We start from the raw sequence: 16,624 nt of genomic DNA, 5'->3' as shown, positions 1-16,624 counted from the left end.
TCCCCAGAGCAGACCCCACCCCAGGTCCCGGCCCTCCGCCGCAAGATACCTCCTCAGACTTGAGCTGCAACAGCTCAGCCTCCTTCTTGAGCTTGTCCTTCTCACGCTCGAGCTCCGCAATGGCCTCCCTCAGGCGATCGGCATCCCGGTCGCTCTGCTGCCGCTGGGTCTCCAGCGTCTGCACCAGCGTCACCTTCTCCTGTGTGGCGAGCTCTGTGCGGTGCAACTTTGCGCCGATCTCCTCTGCCTGCTTTCGGAAGCGCTGGGCATCCTCCTCCGCGCGAGCCTGGGCCCGGCTCATCTCCGCCACGCGTAGCCTGAGCCGCTCTGCCTCTGCGCTCATTTCCAGCTGCCGTTGCCGCTCAGTCTCCAGGGTCCGCTGGAAGCCTTGCGTCTCCTGTGCCAGTTGCTGAGCCATCTGCTCCTTGTCCTCCTGCAGCCGGCGGGCCTGCTCCTGGGCCAGCTCCTTCTGCTGCTGCAGCAGCTCCGCCTCAGCCTTGAGCCGCGTGGCCTCCTGTACTGCCTGCATCTTCTCCTTGAGCATCTTCTCTGCCAGGGCCCGCTGCTGAGCCAGGTCCTCCTCCGCCAGCTGCCGCAGCCGTGCCGCTTCCTGAGCCGCCACACTCAGTCGTGCGGCCTCCTCCGCCACCTGCTTCATCTTCTCGGCCTCCTCCTGCAGGAGGCGCTGTGTGTTGTCCTTGTCGCGCAGTATAAGGGCGCGGTTCTCCGCCTCGATGCGTGCCTTGAGCTTGCCGAGCTCCTCCATCTGGACACGCACGGAGAACAGCTCCTCCTCTACCTGGCTGCGCTGGCGGGCGGCCTCCGTCACCTCCGCCTTCAGCCGCTGAAGCTCCTGGTCCAGGATGTTCTTCTGGTGGTCGGTCTCCTCCAGCTGCAACCGCAGTGCCGTCAGCTCCTGCTCCACCTGGGCCTTCTGCCGCAGTGTCTGCTCCGCGAACTTCTTGTGCTTCTCCATCTCCGCGTCAGCTGCCTGCTTCTGCCGCAGGGCCGCCTGCTCCGCCTGTGCCCGCCGCGCCGCCTCCTGCTCAGCTTCCTTGCGCAGCTTCTCTGCAGCAGCCTGCGCCTGCGCCTGGGCCTGCGCCTGCTCCTCCGCTGCCTGCTTCAGCCGCTCCGCCTCCTCCACGCGCTGCCGGGACTGCGCTGCCTCACGCTCGGCTCGCTCGCGTGCCTCCTCCGCTTCCTCAGCTGCGCGCCGGGCAGCTTCGGCCTCGCTGCGGAGCTTCTCCAGCACGCTCTGCTCCTGCTGGAGGGTCTGCTGCAGCTCCTGCTCCTTCTGCTGCACCGCAAAGGCATGCGCCTTCTCCTCCGCCTGCAGCCGCTTCTGGGCAGCCTCCTGCGCCAGCTGCAGCTGCCGCACAGACTCGTGCTCCGCGCGCTCGCGCAGGCGCCGCGCCTCCTCCACCTTGGCCTTGAGCCGCTCCACCTCCTCCAGCGCGGCCTTCCGCTGCCGCGCAGCCTCCTCCTCAGCTGCCAGACTCTTCTGCACACGCTCCTCAGCCTCCCGGCGCCGCCGCTCCTCCTCTGCGGCCAGCTGCCGCTGCCGCGCTGCCTCCTGCTCTGCCTGCTCCTTGCTTCGCAGCGTGTCCTCTGCGTTGCCGCGGATGCGCCCCAGCTCCAACTCCAGCTCCGCCTTGCCGGCGGCCGCCTTCTCGAAGCTCGCCTTAAGGGCCAGAATCTCCTCCTCCACCTGCCGCCGCTGTCGCAGCGTATCCTCCACCAGCCCCTTCTGCCGCTCCAGCTCGCTCTCGGACGCCTTGCGCAGCTGCGCCAGCCGCTCCTCGATGTCAGCCTTGTGCTGGGCTGCCTGCTCCTCCAGCCTCCGCCGCTGGAAGGCTTCGTCTTCCGCCAGCCGCCGCAGGCGCTCATTCTCGGCTTCTTTCTCCTTAAGCGCAATCTCCGCCTCCGTCTTGAGCCGCGTGGCCTCGCTGATGGCAGCCAGCTTCTCGGACAGCACCCGCTCAGCCTCTGCCCGCTGCCGCGCCGCATCCTCCTCTGCCAGCTGCCGCTGCCGCTTGGCCTCCTCCGCCAGTGCGCGCAGGCGTGCAGCCTCCTCTGCCAGCTCGCGGAAGCGCCCAGCCTCGGCTTCCAGCCTCTGCTTGGACTTCTCACTGCTGGAGCGCGACTCCTCCTCGGCCCGCGCCTTGCTGGCCAGCAGCACCTCCATCTCAGCCCGCACCTTGGCCAGCTCGGCCTCCAGCTCCTGACGCTTCTGCGTGGCTGCGGCTGCCTCGCTCTGCAGCCGCGCCAGCTCCTCCTCCAGCAGCTGCCGCTGCTGCTCACCCTGCTCTGTCTCGGCACGCAGCCGGATCAGCTCCTGCTCGGCGGCCAGGCGCTGCTGCGCAGTACCCTCCGCCAACTGCCGCTGCTTCTCCAGCTCCTGCTCTGCCAGCTCGCGCTGCCGTACAGCCTGCTCCTCCGCCTTGCCGCGCCGCCGTGCCTCCCGCTCTGCCGCCTCCTTCTGCTTCTCCGCCTCGGCCTGCGCCAGGCTCTTCTGCTGTGCCACCTCCTCTGCCTGCAACCGCAGCCGCAGCGCCTCATTGGCCTTCAGCTGCCAGCGCTCCAACTCACGCTCGGCCTCTTCGCGGGCACGCTCGGCCTCCGCCTGCTGCTGCTCCCGGCGTGTGGCCTCTTCACGCAGCTGCACCACGGTCACGTGCTCTTCCTCGAGGGTGCGCTCCAGCTGCGCTGTCTTCTCAGCAAATGAGGCATGCTTGCTCTGCAGCTCGGCCTGGGCGCTGCGCTGCGCTGTCTCCAGCGCCACCTGCACCTGGCGCGCCCGCTCTGCCTCCGCCTGCCGCAGGCGCCGCTCCGCCTCCTCAGCCTGCAGCCGTAGCTCCTCTAGTGCCTGCAGGGCCCGCTGCTTCTCCCTTGCCGCCTCGGCCTCGGCCTTCACGCGCAGGCCCAGCTCAGCCTCAGCCTGCCGCTTGCGCTGGGTTTCCTCTTGTACCTGTCGCCGCAGGCGCTCCGCTTCCTCCTGGGCCTGCCGCTTCTGTGCCTCAGCCTCCTCCGCCCGCGCCCGCAGCGCCTGCAGCTCGCCCTCCGCCCCGCCGCGCTGGCGCTCCGTCGTCTCCAGCTGCAGGCGCACCACTCGGATCTCCTCCTCGATGCGCAGCCGGCTGCGCTCGGCTGCCTCCACCTGCCGGGCCTTCGCCTGGATCTCCGCCTCCGAGCTCTGCCGCAGCTGCTGCAGCTCCTCCTGGATGCTGCGCTTCTGCTGCTGTGCATCCACTGCCACCTCCTCCCGGCGTGCCACCTCCTCCTGCATGCGCCGCTGCAGCTCCTGGGCCTCACGCTCCGCCTGCGCCTTCGCTTGGGCATGGGCCTCAGCCAGCTGCCGCTGCTTCTCCAGTGCAGCCTCCACCTCAGCCAGCCGCTCCCGCTCCTCCGCTCGCTGCTGCTCGGCCAGCCTCTGCGGCCGTGGCAGAGAGAGGGAGAGAACCAGAGACAGCGGTGAGCATGCCGTGGCTGCTCCTGGGATGCAATTCAGTGCCACCACAGCTCAGCGCAGTGCAGGGGTTGGGGGAGGACACAGGTCATGACCTGGCCTAGGGGAATCACGTGCACCCCCCCCGGGGCACTTGGGGCAGTGAGCGCAGCCTGGCCCCACAGTGCTCACCAGCCCAGGGAAGGAGACCCAGGCGTCCTCCCCTCTTCCCGCAGACAGGCGATGGAGACAGACAAACGGAGAGAGAGAGAAAGCAAAGCAAGAGGTTTGCAGGGTCCAGGAACCACGACTACTGCACAGCCCTGCCTGAGCACTGCTGATGCCCGTGGCCTGCTCTGGCACCCCCGACCCAGCAGGGCAGGCGGCCAGTGTGGGCATCATGTAGACCCAGCAGTCTGCAGTTCGGCTCAGGGAAGAGGCTGCAGGTGGGCCAGACAGAGGGCTCCCCTGCGGGGGGCGGGAGAAGACAGACAGGCCAGTGCCCTGCCTCTCCGTGACGCCCCTCCCGGCCCCCATGACCGAACAAGCCTGAGTCCTTGCAGAGCAGGCGGCCAAGTGAAAAGGCCAATGCAGAACCCCGAGAAGGGACACACAGAGCCAGGGGCGCCCTGGGGCACACGCCAGCCACCGCGGGGAGAGCCGTGCAGCGCCAGGCCACGGGGGGTGGGCCGTGCTGTGCCAGGTGCGCTTGGACACGTCCCAGGGACCACATCTGGGGGGTTGCGGGACGGCCTCACCACCCTGGCAGCCCTACCTCCTCCTCCTCCATGCGCCGCAGGGTCTCACTGATGAACTTGATGTACTGGCTGGTGAGCGTGCTCAACTCACTGTAGCGAGTCCGCAGGTCCACATACTGGGGGCAGAGGGACACCCACAGTCAGCCCTGCCCCTGCCCAGAGCCCACCAGGCCCTGCGTGGCTTTGGCTCTGCCCACCCACCAGCCCCACTGCCCCTCAGCCTCACCTCCTGGATGACGCTCTCGGACCCTGACTGGACCTTGGGCTTCTTGGCTGGTGAGGCCACCGGCTCCAGCTGCGCCTTGTACGTGACCAGCTGAAGCTCATAGTCCTGCAGAGACACACCAATGGCTGCCAGCTCTGCCCGCTCCACCCGGCCCCTGAACCTGCCCACAGGCTTTGCCCAGCACAGCCTTAGCTGAGGGACCCCCAGAGGTCGCCCCCCACTGCACATCTCCCCCGGGGCCCAAGGCCACAAAGTCTCACCTTGATGGCGTTGATGTACTGCTTCGCGAACCTCTGGCACTCCTCCACCTTCTCCGCGTGGCGTTCAATCTCTTCCAGAAGGGCCTGGGGCGTCAGGGTGGTCAGGGATCACGGGGCACACCCACGCCCACCCCTCCTGCCCGCCCTGCCCGGGCCCACCTTCTCCTGCCGCAGCTGCTCACGCACGGCCTGGCTATCGGCCAGTGGCACGGCCTGGATCTGCTCCTGCCGCCGCCTGGCGTCCTGCAGCCAGGCGCCCAGCGGGTCTGCGCTCTCCCGGTAGTAACGCAGCTGGCGGCCCAGCTGCTCGAGCTCACGCTGCCGCACGTCAGTCTGGGCCAGCACGGCCTGCCAGCGCTCCAGCAGTTGGGTGACCCGCTCACGCCAGCGCTCCACCTCCACGTCCCGCTCGCCGTGCCGCTGCTGCAGCCGCTCACCCACTTCCTGCGCCCCCCGCAGCTCATCCCGCAGGGCATCAAACACAGGCTGCTGTGCCTCTGCCTGGGCCCGTAGCTTCTGTTGGACCAGAGCAGAGGAGCCGTTTCAGCCTGAGGCCCTGGCTGCCACCCCTGACGCCATCAGGCCCTGGCGGCGGGGCGCGGGCTGGCGGCAGTACCTTCATCGCAGCCTTGGTGGCCTCAAGCTCTGGGAGGGCGGCGGGCACAGCCTGGGCCTCCTTGAGCTGCTCCTCGTGGGCCCTGAGTGCCTCCTCGGCCCCCTGCGTGCTGCGGATCACCAGGCTGATAGTCTTGAGCCTAGGGGAGAGCAGGGCCTCATGAAAACAGGCTGAGAGGCTGAGGACCAAGGCCAGGTCCTGGAGGGAGGCTCATGGGGGACTGAGCATGGGGGGTTCCCACAAAGCTTCTGAAAACAATCTACAAGCCACATGAATGTGTATGCTGAAACGAACAGCGGGGGGTAAAGGAGTCCGTGTCTGGGAGTGAGGGTGGGGAGGAGGGAGAGGTCCTGGGGAGGACTCCACATTCCCTAGGGGCATGGGGGGGATGGGGAAAGGGCCTGTGGGGGAGGGGGAGGGGGACCTCTCAGCACCCTGGGTCTCTGCTGTGTCACCCACGGCCCACCTGACCCTACCTTCCACCAAGAAGCTCCTCCCCTGAGGTTGTCAGTGCCCCCCAAGCCGGGTTCTGACCCTCGCTGGACATGTCCCCCCCAGCACTCCTCACCCTCTTAGGCTCCCCATGTGCCCGCCCCTTGCCTCTGCACACCTGCCTTCCACATCTTAGTGACCCCCCCAACCTCCCGGTGTCCTGTGGGCGGGGGTGCCAGTCCTCCTCCAACTGCTCTCACCCCTCGGACCGTCCTCGGGAAGCCAGCCGCAGGCACGCCAGGACAGAACCCCTCCTGCTACCCTGCGACACCCCGGCCAGATCCGCGTCTGCTATCCCTCAGCGGACCCTCATCAAGGCCTCATCACCCAGCCCATCAGCCTGTCCGCACCCTCCCGCTCTGCTGAAGACCCGTCGGTCTCCGACCCCGGCTGCTGACCAGCGCACTCACTTCTCCAGGTAAATGGCGGACAGGCTGCGGACCTGCTCCAACTTGCCCAAGGTCAGCTCCAGCTCTGAGCGCAGAGTGGGGGCCGCAGGGGACGGCTCGGGCAGGGCCAGGACCTTCTCGGCCTCGGCAGAGAGCCGGGCGACCCCCTTGCCCAGCCCCTCCACCTCCGCCTGTGCTTTCTGAGGAGACAGAGCAAGGGGCAAGCTGAGCCCAGGAGCCTGACAGGCAGCACCGTTGGGAGCCAGGGGCGGGGCATAGTGCAGTGGGGGGAGGGGCTGGGGCTTGCCTGCTGCTCGGCGATACGCTGGGCGCACTCCCGTGCTGGCTCCTTGTCTAGTGGCAGCCGCAGGCGGTGCACCGTGCGCGTCTCGCAAGCCTCCAGCTGTAGCCGGATGTCTTTGAGCTCTGAGATGCAGCGCTGACAGCGCGACTCCTCCTGCTCACCTGGGGAACACATCCCGCTCGCACGCTGCCCAACCGCAGGCGGCCCCCCACGAGCCTCCCACCACCCCCAGGCTGCCCACACCTACCCTGCTCCAGGCTCTGAAGCAGCTGCTGGTAGTGGCGGCTGCAGGAGCCATACTCGCGCTCGGCCTGCAGCCGGTCCTCAGGCCCGAAGCCGCCGGCGTCCTGGCTGTCCCGCAGGAAGGCCTGGTAGTGCAGCTCCAGGCTGCGGAGGGCCTGGCGCTGTTCCTCGGGCTTCAGCGTGCGGAACTGGGCGGGCGGGCGGGGGTGAGCATGGCCGCGAGGAGACCCACACCCTACCTGCCCAGAGCGCTCAGCGGGGCCACCGTACCACAACCAGGGACCAGGGGGTGAGTGTAGATGCAGAGACGCCCCACACCCCACCAGCCTTGAGCACCCGGCAGGGCCACCGTACCGTGACCAGGGACCAGGAGCGGATGAGCTGCACATCACGGCTGAGGCTCTGCCATGCCAGAAGGCTCTTCATGTCCGTGTGCAGCTGATGCCACAATGTGACCAAGGCCTGGTGCTGGGCCTCCAGCCTGGCAGGCAGGGCACAGTCAGAGGTGTCCAGTCAGCTGTCCTACCACCCAGCCGGCCGCCCCGCCCAGGACCACGCACCTGGCCACAGCCTCCAGGGCCTCCTGGTTTGGCGGGGGCACAAGAAAGCACACGGAGGGCACGGCAGCCTCACTGCCGGAGCTGCTGAGCACCTTCCAGTGGAACGGCTGTGCGGGGCCCAGCATCTGGCACTCATCGCCCTTGTGCACCGTCGCCTGCAGCAGCCAGAGCCATCACTGTGCGGCCACGCCCAGCCCCCTCCATGGCCCCGCCCACCAGGCCAGGCCCTCACCTCCACCTGCTTGTAGTCGCAAACAGCCAGCAGCGGCACGCGGCCCCGTGTGGGCTGGGTGGGGTTGCGGGGCGTGAGCTGTACAATAGCCTTGGCCCGCTTGGCCAGGCCTGAGAGGTGCCCCCTGTACTCGTTCAGCTGGTCCTTCTCATCCTGCGGGAGTGGGGCGGGGGTAGAGGGGGTCCGAGACCGTCTGTGAGGACCCCCGTGCCTGCCCCAGGAAATGCATACACGCCCCCCCACTGCCCCACAATGTCCTGAGACCAGGGGTTCCTTCCCACAGTCCCTGGAATGTGGCAGGGCTGGGCACTCGCCAGGACAGACCCCTGGGCTTCCACTGATGCCCTCCTCCCTAGGCAGGACCGAGTGCCCCTCCCCACCCCCAGCACAGCTGCGTCATTTGGGGAGGGTGCCATATCATCCTCTCCCTCTCCCCTCTGCCCTCCCTGGTGCTTGTGGAAGGGTGCACACCTCCTCTTGTTCAGCCCCTCTGAGGGACCAAGGACCACCCTAGGCTATGGGTCAGAGTCCAGTGGAAGCTGCCTGCGCCTGTCCCAATGCAGGACCCCTGGCCAGCAGGGCCCCCAGCCCCCCTCCTCTGTCTCGCCTGGCCTGAGTGCCATGCTCGGCCGCCTCTGTGTCCACCTCAGCCCCACCTGCCCCAGACTGTCTGGCTCGGGATGCCGGTGGGCCTCCTACAGTGGGGGACTAACAGCGCAGCAGCTAACTCAGGCCCCTACTCGCTCCTGCAGCCCCAAGGTCGGCTCTTGTACCAGCTCTGGGCAGCCACCTACCCTCACGCCAGGCCCCTGCCACTAAGCTCTCATCCACCCACACCCATCCCGCTATGCTGACCTCCCCACATCCGACCTCCCCCGACCTCTGCTGGTGCCTCCAGTCGCCACCCTCTGCCTCCAGAGGGACCTTCCCCGAGCATCAGCCCGGACAGCAGGCCTGCCACCCCGCGTGCTGTCCCCAGCCCTGGACTGCCCTCAGCTGTGGCTGCCCTCCAGCCCCAGCGGCCACGCCCCGGGCCTCCGCACCTGCCCCTCACCCGCTGCACAGCGCTGGGCCGGCCGAGCGGCTCACCTGGGCATCCTGTAGCAGGTCCTCCAGCCGTGTGACGGTGATGGAGCGGTCGCAGGTGTACTTCCTGTGCAGCGTCTCCTGCAGCTTCCGCAGCTGCTCCTCGGCCTCCCGCACATCTGAGAAGAACTGGGGCAGCAGCAGAGGGTCAGAAGCAGAGGGTCAGAGCCCCCGCCCCGGCTGCCCCAGTGTAGGCCGAGGGACCAGGCCAATGCCTGGGGACAGCGCTGACTAAGGTCAGTGAGACAGAGTGCACGGACCCAGTGCACAACTGCAGCCCGGTAGAGGGACCCCCTCGAGGCCACTGCAGTGGGCTGGGCCCAGGCCTCACCTGGAAATAGGCGGTGTTCTCCTTCAGGTGAGCCTCGATGCAACAGCACAGCTGCAGCATCCAGCTCCACTGGGTCTGCAGGGCTGCCTGGAAGGACTGCCACACAGCACACGGCCCGTCAGGCCCCGCCCGCCTCCTGGGCCAGGGTGCCCCAGCCCCCCCTCCCCCCGCCCCAACCAGGGGCCCTCCAGCCCCGCCCCCACCAGCGATGACCAGGTGGGTCCCCAGCCCTGCCCCTCCCCTCAGGGGCGCCTGGAGAGGTCCATGCAGGCCCCTCCCACCTCCACTGTGGGCCGGGCAGGGTGGTCGTCCCGGAGCAGGCGGTCCCCAGTGCTCTGGGTCTCTTTGATTTTCTTTTCTTTCAGCTCCAGCTCACGCATCAGGGCCTGACAGGGACAGGGGCCTCAGGGGCAGTGCCAAGACAGCACTGGGAACCCTGGCTCCCACCGAGTGCTCCCGGGGCCTGGGCGGGCCACCCACGGAGGACCCCCACCTCACCGAGGGGTCCTGGCCACCCACCGAGGGGCCCCGCCTCACCGAGTAGGCCTCCTTCTTGGCAGCCATGTTGTTGTTGCGCTCACTCCAGTCGAAGCCCACCTCCTCCTCCTCCTTCTCGCTCAGCCACATGAGCTCCTTGGTGGCGGCCGCCACGAAGCCATGCAAGCTCTCCAGGGATCGGAGGCGGGCCTTGGAGGAGTTCTGCAGGCAGGCGGGCGGGGGCTGTGTCAGTTGCCGCCTCCTCCAGGGACCCTTCCCCGCACTCACTTCCCACCTGGCCCCCACTCACCAGCAGCTTGGCATACTGCAGGTCCAGCCGACCCAGGCAGTCCCGGTAGGCACCCCGGGTGGCAGGGGACAGCTGGCCCTGAGGGAGACCAGCAGGGTGAGGCCTGCGGCGGCCAGGACCTGCCCACTCCCTCCGTCCACCACCCTCACACCCGCTGCCCGCTCACCTCGTCCGTGCGGGCCCGCTCAATCTTGGCCCGGAACTCCTCGACGGACTGGTGCAGGCCACGGTGGCTGCCCAGCTGTGCCTCCACACTGGGCAGGTCCACACCCCACTCAGCACTGTCCACCCGGCGCTGGTTCTCCTCCACCCAGGCCAGCAGGTCCTGCAGGTAGCGCAGGGTAGAGTCCTCGAGCTCAGGGTGCCGTGGCATGCCCCGCAGACGCAGGTTGTACTCGGTGCGGATGGCCACCAGACGCTCGTGCAGGCGGTACACCCTGCAGGCAGGGCAGGGGTCAGGGGGGTCACAGAACAGGGCTGCCTACCGCAGGCCCTGGAGGGGCGAGTCCCACCTGCGGTACATCTGCTCGCCCTGAGGGTGCCGCCCATCCTTGAGGGCCTGCACATCGTTGAACAGCAGCCGGATCATGCCATCAGCCTTGTCCAGGTCCCGCTCCACCTCACCCGCCCGCTGCGGTGCCTTGCCTGCAGCCAGCAGCCGGACATCCTACGAGGCAATCGCCCTCACTCAGAGTCTGGCCACCCTGAGCCCCCGCCTTCAGGCCCAGCCCGTCCTTTCCCTTTCCTCCCCAGCCAGCACTGTACATGTCACTAAGGCTTCTGGCCAAACCCCCAGGCCCAGTTCTCTGTGGGGACCAGGGTCAAGTGCAAAGGCCTCTACTGGGTCCCAGAGCCAAGTGTTTCTCAGTCTTGTCACCCATCACCCACCCCAGGAAAGTCCTCCCTGAGAGTCCCAGCCCAGGGCCCGCAGTCTGGGTCCCCTTCTGCCACATCCAGCCAGCAGGCAGCTCAGGGCGGGCCTGGTGCCCAGGAGCCGGCTCTGCCCAATCTAGCGGTCAGAGATGGCCCCATGCCAGGAGGCAGGAGCAGCGGCTGCAGGGCGGGGCGGGCTTGGGGCCCCTCCCTCCCTCCGTCCAGCCCCTCTGCCCAGGCCCAGCCCTCACCGACTGCAGCAGGGTGTCGGCCTGGTTCAGCTGCTCCTCACACAGCCCAGCCTCCATCTGCAGCTTGCTCACGATGCGCTGAAGACGCTCCAGTCTGCGGTCGAGAGCAAGCACAGCCCCCCCTCCGTGAGTGGCGATCGCCCACCAGGCTTCCCGCCTCGGAGCACAGCTCCCTCCTGCTCTGGGCCTCCCTGCCGGCCTGCGGCCCACAGCTGAGCTGGCCTCAGTGTGGGTTTCCCAGTCCGGGGGTGGGGGTTTCCTCCCCAGGCAGTGACTCACCCTCGGGTGGCTTCCACCCGCCCGCCCCACCCCACCCCCACCCACCTCTCAAACTCGCTTCGGAGCTGCTTCTCCCGCTCCAGGATGGCCACGTGCAGCTTGCCCCACTCCTTCTCCACGTCCAGCGGGTGGTAGCCAGGGGGAACCTTGAGCTGGCCTGCTTGTACCGCTCCCTGTGGGCAGGGCCAAGCTCAGGCCAAGGCCAGCAAGCATGGGGGTGCCAAGCCACCTAGGCCCCGGGCCCACCCGCCCTAAAGCAGCCCTGGCCCCAGCTTAGTGAGGAGGCAGGCCAAGACTGCTGGATGGGCCCCCAGGCCCCAGGCTCCTGGGCGGCTTCCCTCATCTCCAGGTCCCCCTCACCTCCAAAGACTGGTAGATGCCCTTCGACCGGTTCTTGTCCGCCTCCTTGGCCGGAAGCTCCGTCTCCTTAAACTTCAAGAACTGGCACCACAGGATCTGGGGACGAGGGGGTTTCAGTAGCCAAACCTGGGTGCCCACAGTGGACACAGGACCCCACGGAGCAGGGAAACCCACCTCGATCTCCTCAAAGCTGGAGGGGAAGCGGCGTTCCTCGAAGGCGGCCGTGTGTGCCCGGATCCACTGCAGCAGCAGCAGCACTAACTCCCGGTACTCCTGCCAGCGCAGCTGCAGCTCCTGGTGGGAGGGGGACAGGCATGAGGGGCCGCCAGGGCCACTCATCCCCTGCCCCCCCGGCCCTGCTGGCTGGAACTCACGTTAGCCTTCACCCCATCCTGCACGTCCGGCACACGGGGCATAGCGTCGTACAGGGACGAGACGTAGGTGATGATGGACTTCTCGTCGGGCTGAGGGACATCCACGTCTGCGAGGGAGGGGGGTCAGAGGGGCGCCGGTGGTGGGGAGCAGGGAGGGGAGGTGGGGCAGTGGCACATACCCTCGGGGTCCAGGAGACGTGTAACCCCCAGGTCCCGCTCTGCTACAGAGAAAGCCTGGTCCAGGTTCTCCAGGTTGGTCTGACGATACACCTTGTTCATGTCGATGAGCATGGGCCTGGGGGCAAAGGGGCAGGTGGGGCAGGCAGGCAGGGACATGGGAGCAGTGAGGCCCTCTGGGAAGGTCAGCATGCAGAGACCCTCTGTAGATCCCCGGGACACAGAGCCCCCAGCCCACACTCACCCTGAGAAGCAACCCCCACACGGCACTGAGTCCCTCCCACACAGGCGGCCCGTGTGCAGGCCCCGACCCCAGGAGCTCCTGGGGCCTGCCTGGTGCTGGGGCCCAGGGTGGGGCTCCCTGCAGTTACCCTGTCCACCAGGCCCTGGGGTCCTGGGTGGAGGCTGAGGTTCCCCCAAGAACTGACCCCATTCAGGCCTCTTCTGTGGCATCAGTGTGGGGCCAGTGCTCATGGCTGTGAAAACCAGCAGCCCTGAGGTCCTCTGGCCTCGAAGAAACTGGGAAGGGCCAGGAGGCAGTGGGAAGGGTGTGGGCCAGGCTGGGCCTCCTGGGGAAGCAGCTGGCAGCAGAGCCCATCTCCCCAGGCAGCGGCTCCCCGTGCGCAGCACACACCTTCTCGCCGTCCCCTTCGCCCCAGCATGTCTGCAGTCGCCCGGCCGAGGGACTCTGGCACCCCCGCCCGCCGCACACACTGCCCCGCCCCGCCCCGCCTGGCGGCCTACTTGTGCCGATGTATGATGGCGTTGAAGAGGCGGCCGTCGCGCCAGCTGGAGGTGAAGTTGTCGCAGCGCAGGCCCTGGTAGCCCTCCACCATGCGCTGGGACCACAGCAGCAGCTTCTCCTTGGCCGTCATGTCCTCCGACTGCCCGCTCACCTGGATGTCTGAGATCTGCCCACACAGTGGGCAGGAGGTGGGGCTCAGGCACAGCCCCGTCAGCGCACATGAGCCACCGGCCAGCAGAGGCCAAGTGTGTCCTGCCCATGTCAAGGAGCCACTGGGACCCACTACCCCTCAGCATCATAAGCCCACACCACCCCAGGCAGCAGCTGCCACAATGTGGGTGCCCTGCGCTCCCTCAGCCCAGCTACACCTTGCACCCCACAAGGCAGGATCAGAGCTGGTGGAGGGCGCGTGCAAGGGGCTCGCCCAGAAGCCCCAGGCCTAGAGAAGGCTGTCATGAGGTGTGTGTGTGTGGCGGGGTGGGGGTGGTCAGGGCCTCTCTGGCTGCAGGCGAGGGTTGGGTCCTGGGACTGGGCAGGTATGGCTGCAGCCCAGGCCTGGCCCTGCACTCAGTCCAGTCCTTTGGGCCCAAGTCTGCCAGCTTGTCTGTTCCCAGTTATCTGACTGTTGGTCTGCCCGCCTGTATGACTCAGCTGCCGTGCCAGCCAGGCTCTGCCTGCCCAGCTTTCAGATTTGCGGCTTCCTGTGCGGCTGGGCAGGCAGTGGGTGAGTCAGCCTGAGCAACGGGTGCCTCTCCAGAACCTTCCCCGTGGCGGGAGGCCACACAGAGCAGAGAACGCGTGCTTCTGTAGGGAGAGCCAGGGCCAGAGGGCGAGGGACAGGCAGGCCTTGGAGAGGCCCGGGCCTTCAGGCCATGGAGTTAGCACAGGGCTGCAGCGCAGGCTGACAGGAAGGCCCCAAGTGCCAGCCCCATCCTGCAGACTCTGGAGGCTGCAGAGGGTCAGGTGGGTGGCTGCACTACCTGGAAGTGCAGTATGATAGTCCAGATCAGGCCGAGGGTCAGCTTGGGGTTGCCGTCGGCAATGTCATCGTTCCTGATGTTCACCAACTTCACCTGTGAGCAAGCGGGCCTTGGTCACACCCACAAGCCAGCCGGAGAAGGGGCCGGGGCCTGTGGCCAGGTGGGTGCCTCACCTGGCGGTGACGGAGGTAGTCCAGGGCGATCTGCACGTTCTGCAGCTTGTGGAAGCGCATCCTCCCCTTCTCCCTCGGCTGCAAGGGGAGCACGCCGGTCAGCCAGTCAGCACCCCTGAGCCCCCGCGGCATCCACGACCCTCACCCCGGGTCACCCACCACAGCTGGGAGGTAGGGTACGCCGGTCAGCACCCCTGAGCCCCCGCGGCATCCATGACCCTTATCCTGGGTCACCCACCCCAACTGGGAGGGGGGGACACTGGCCCAGCAAAGGTTTGGGAAGTCCAAGGCCAGGCTGCGGGAAGGAAGGAGGGGGCGGGGAGGACACAATAGCCAGGAAGCCACCGGCAGAGGGTAGTGGTTTGGGGGAGGGGTCCTTCTGCCCAGCGGTGGCAGCCCCTATGGGTCTCCGGCCCCGGACAGTGTGGCAGGTGGGCTGCTGCACAGCTCGAAGCAGGGCCATCTGCCCACCCCAGCACCATCAGCCAGGTGAGCCGGGCTCCTGGAGCCCACGTGCTGCCGTGGCCAGCGGGCACATCCACTCACCAGGCGCGAGCTCCTGATTACGTCCCGCTCTCTTGGCTGTCCGGCCAGAGCAGGGCAAAGGGTAAAGGGCAGAGGTCAAAGTTCAGAGTCCAAGCAGCAGAGAAACCAAAGCAGAGCAGAGCATGAGGTTACAGTGTCAAGGCTTGAGCATGGTGGGCAGCGGGGCCGTGTGCTCAGGCACAGGGGTCAGGCGGCTCCCAGGCCAGGATGGACACTGACCAGGAGGCGCGGGGGGGCTGAGGCCAGGCCGGACACAGAGTTGGGGGGGGTCACCGGTGAGACCCCAGGAGGGAAGGCAGGCAGGGTCGTAGAGGGGCAGGCAGACACACGTACCAGGCTGTCCCCGGAGAGCACCTCCAAAAGGGAGATGAGGTTGTGGCCATCACGGAGGTCTTCATATAGGTCACTGATGTGCCTCTGAGCCTGCACGGACAGAGCGTGGGGCTGGTCCAGAAGGCTCGAGGCAGGGGCCCACAGAAGACGCCCGCCCCCAAGGAGGCACCTACCTCTGCCCTCCAGTGCTAGAGAGACCAGGAGAGACCAGGAGGAGGAGGAAGAGGAGGAAAGAGACAGGAGATGAGCGAGCCAGGGGAGGAAGCAGACAGAAAGGACAGGTTCAGAGGTGGGAGGTGGGCCCCCGGGGCAGAAAGGGGGGCCCGCGCGCGTGGACGCAGAGGGGGCTCCAGCCCTTGTTTGGGCTGGACGGCCAGGGCATCCTCCTCCACCCCCGCGACCCTGCACACACACACATACACACACGCAGGCACTCCTGCAAACACGCTCACAACCGTGTGTGCACACACCACCAACCTTGATGAGGTGCTTGTTGACCCACTTGGTGAAGGTTTTCTTCTGCACACGGTCCCGCTCATCTGGGAAAGACAAGGCCAGGTTACCTGGGCCTGGGAGAAGCCCCGCAAGCCCCCAGGAGGAGACCGCCATGCAGACACAGTGGCTGGTGCCACTGAAGAGGGCCTCAGACTCACACTGCCCCCCACCCAACAAGGCCCCAGACAGTCCTGGACAGAAGCTGGGGGCCAGGCCCGCGGGTGCCCACTGCTAGGTCTCCCAAGATGGGAGGGTCTGGAGCTGGCAGCCACACCTGGAGGCACAGCACACAAGTCCTGGCCTGCCCACACCCCCACACAGGCCGCCTCCGGGGGCCCAAGCAGGCCTGGACCCAGACTAGGCAGGGCTGGGTGAGGGGAAGCTCTGTTCCCCCACAGGATGGCGGGCCTTTCCCGGGGCATGGAGAGCCCTCCACCCCCACCACCCAAGGCCCAGACACCCCCACCAGCCTCTCTGTGTTGGGCATGGTTGGCTGGCCCCGCAGCAATTCTGCACCTGGGCCAATGCTGGTCTCAGAGTCTGTCCCCTAAATTCAGAGCCTCACAGTCTGGGCCCCACCCCACCCAATGCCAGGCTTCCTGAGGCAGGAACTGGGCCCTTCCTGTCCTGCGCCTGCCCCGCCTGGCGGTGTGGAGTCCCGCTACCTTTCTTGCCCTCTGAGGCCCTGAGCACAGCCAGGTAGAGGTTGTCCTCCGAGCTGGTCCTCTTGTGACCCAGGCCCTCCGGCTCGGGCACCCGTAGCCGCTGCTGAGACATGGTGCCGCCCTGCCCCTTCGGCGTTCTGGCCCACCCCAGGTGCTGCGCTCACGGCCGCGGGGCACACCACGGCAGAGGTGCTCAGCACAGGCACGGCACACTCACTCGGTGGGCTCTGGGGCTCTGGTCGCTCAGCTCCGCTGGAGCCCAGTGCGGGCCACTCCCTGCCCGCAGAACTCCCTAGCCGCTGTCCCCGCCCCCGAAGCCCCACCCCAGCCTGCACACCCCCAGAGAAGGAGTGTCCCAGCGGGAAGCAGGAAGGCAGCCCCTCCCCCACAGCCACACCTACAGCCGGGCAGAAACAGGAAACCCAGGGGTTTCCTCACCCACCCTGCCTGCAGCAGCCCCTGAAGGAACCCGGGTGCCAGGGGACCTGCACCTCACGACATACAGACAAGTGTCGGGTCACAGGGAACCGCACACCGTGCCCAGGGCCACTCCAAAGGGGGCCCCCTCAGGGAGGGGTGCCTGAGTGCCACTGGGCCAGGGAGCCCAAGGTCACGCATCTTGAGGCGGACACCAGCTCAGACTT

At 67.5% G+C, this 16,624-nt stretch overlaps 1 protein-coding gene across 8 annotated transcripts in view; it reads right to left on the bottom strand.

The window, feature by feature from the left end:
* Positions 1 to 16,624, bottom strand: part of PLEC (plectin) — a 52,550-nt gene that overhangs the window by 7,361 nt on the left and 28,565 nt on the right. For 4 of the 8 annotated variants that reach the window (XM_052651983.1, XM_052651987.1, XM_052651989.1 and 1 more), the window contains exons 2-32: positions 15,298 to 15,359; positions 14,994 to 15,008; positions 14,821 to 14,910; positions 13,942 to 14,019; positions 13,769 to 13,861; positions 12,788 to 12,954; positions 12,046 to 12,161; positions 11,867 to 11,973; positions 11,667 to 11,786; positions 11,493 to 11,588; positions 11,178 to 11,305; positions 10,854 to 10,947; positions 10,242 to 10,396; positions 9,896 to 10,166; positions 9,730 to 9,807; positions 9,480 to 9,641; positions 9,224 to 9,328; positions 8,943 to 9,038; positions 8,615 to 8,740; positions 7,526 to 7,678; positions 7,294 to 7,448; positions 7,088 to 7,214; positions 6,738 to 6,921; positions 6,494 to 6,651; positions 6,208 to 6,386; positions 5,306 to 5,444; positions 4,849 to 5,205; positions 4,690 to 4,773; positions 4,430 to 4,534; positions 4,221 to 4,319; positions 50 to 3,430 (exon numbers count right to left, since the gene is read on the bottom strand). In XM_052651983.1, the coding sequence (XP_052507943.1) occupies positions 50 to 3,430; positions 4,221 to 4,319; positions 4,430 to 4,534; positions 4,690 to 4,773; positions 4,849 to 5,205; positions 5,306 to 5,444; positions 6,208 to 6,386; positions 6,494 to 6,651; positions 6,738 to 6,921; positions 7,088 to 7,214; positions 7,294 to 7,448; positions 7,526 to 7,678; positions 8,615 to 8,740; positions 8,943 to 9,038; positions 9,224 to 9,328; positions 9,480 to 9,641; positions 9,730 to 9,807; positions 9,896 to 10,166; positions 10,242 to 10,396; positions 10,854 to 10,947; positions 11,178 to 11,305; positions 11,493 to 11,588; positions 11,667 to 11,786; positions 11,867 to 11,973; positions 12,046 to 12,161; positions 12,788 to 12,954; positions 13,769 to 13,861; positions 13,942 to 14,019; positions 14,821 to 14,910; positions 14,994 to 15,008; positions 15,298 to 15,359 (7,280 nt within the window). The remainder of the gene's footprint in view (positions 1 to 49; positions 3,431 to 4,220; positions 4,320 to 4,429; positions 4,535 to 4,689; positions 4,774 to 4,848; positions 5,206 to 5,305; positions 5,445 to 6,207; positions 6,387 to 6,493; positions 6,652 to 6,737; positions 6,922 to 7,087; positions 7,215 to 7,293; positions 7,449 to 7,525; positions 7,679 to 8,614; positions 8,741 to 8,942; positions 9,039 to 9,223; positions 9,329 to 9,479; positions 9,642 to 9,729; positions 9,808 to 9,895; positions 10,167 to 10,241; positions 10,397 to 10,853; positions 10,948 to 11,177; positions 11,306 to 11,492; positions 11,589 to 11,666; positions 11,787 to 11,866; positions 11,974 to 12,045; positions 12,162 to 12,787; positions 12,955 to 13,768; positions 13,862 to 13,941; positions 14,020 to 14,820; positions 14,911 to 14,993; positions 15,009 to 15,297; positions 15,360 to 16,624) is intronic. The other 4 variants (XM_052651984.1, XM_052651988.1, XM_052651990.1 and 1 more) reach the window with 1 other exon arrangement.

This window comes from Budorcas taxicolor, chromosome 14 (assembly GCF_023091745.1).
Source record: "Budorcas taxicolor isolate Tak-1 chromosome 14, Takin1.1, whole genome shotgun sequence".
Classification (NCBI taxonomy): Eukaryota; Metazoa; Chordata; class Mammalia; order Artiodactyla; family Bovidae; genus Budorcas; species Budorcas taxicolor.
Note: the sequence above shows the minus strand (reverse complement) of the source record. Positions and strands in the feature narration are given on the sequence as shown.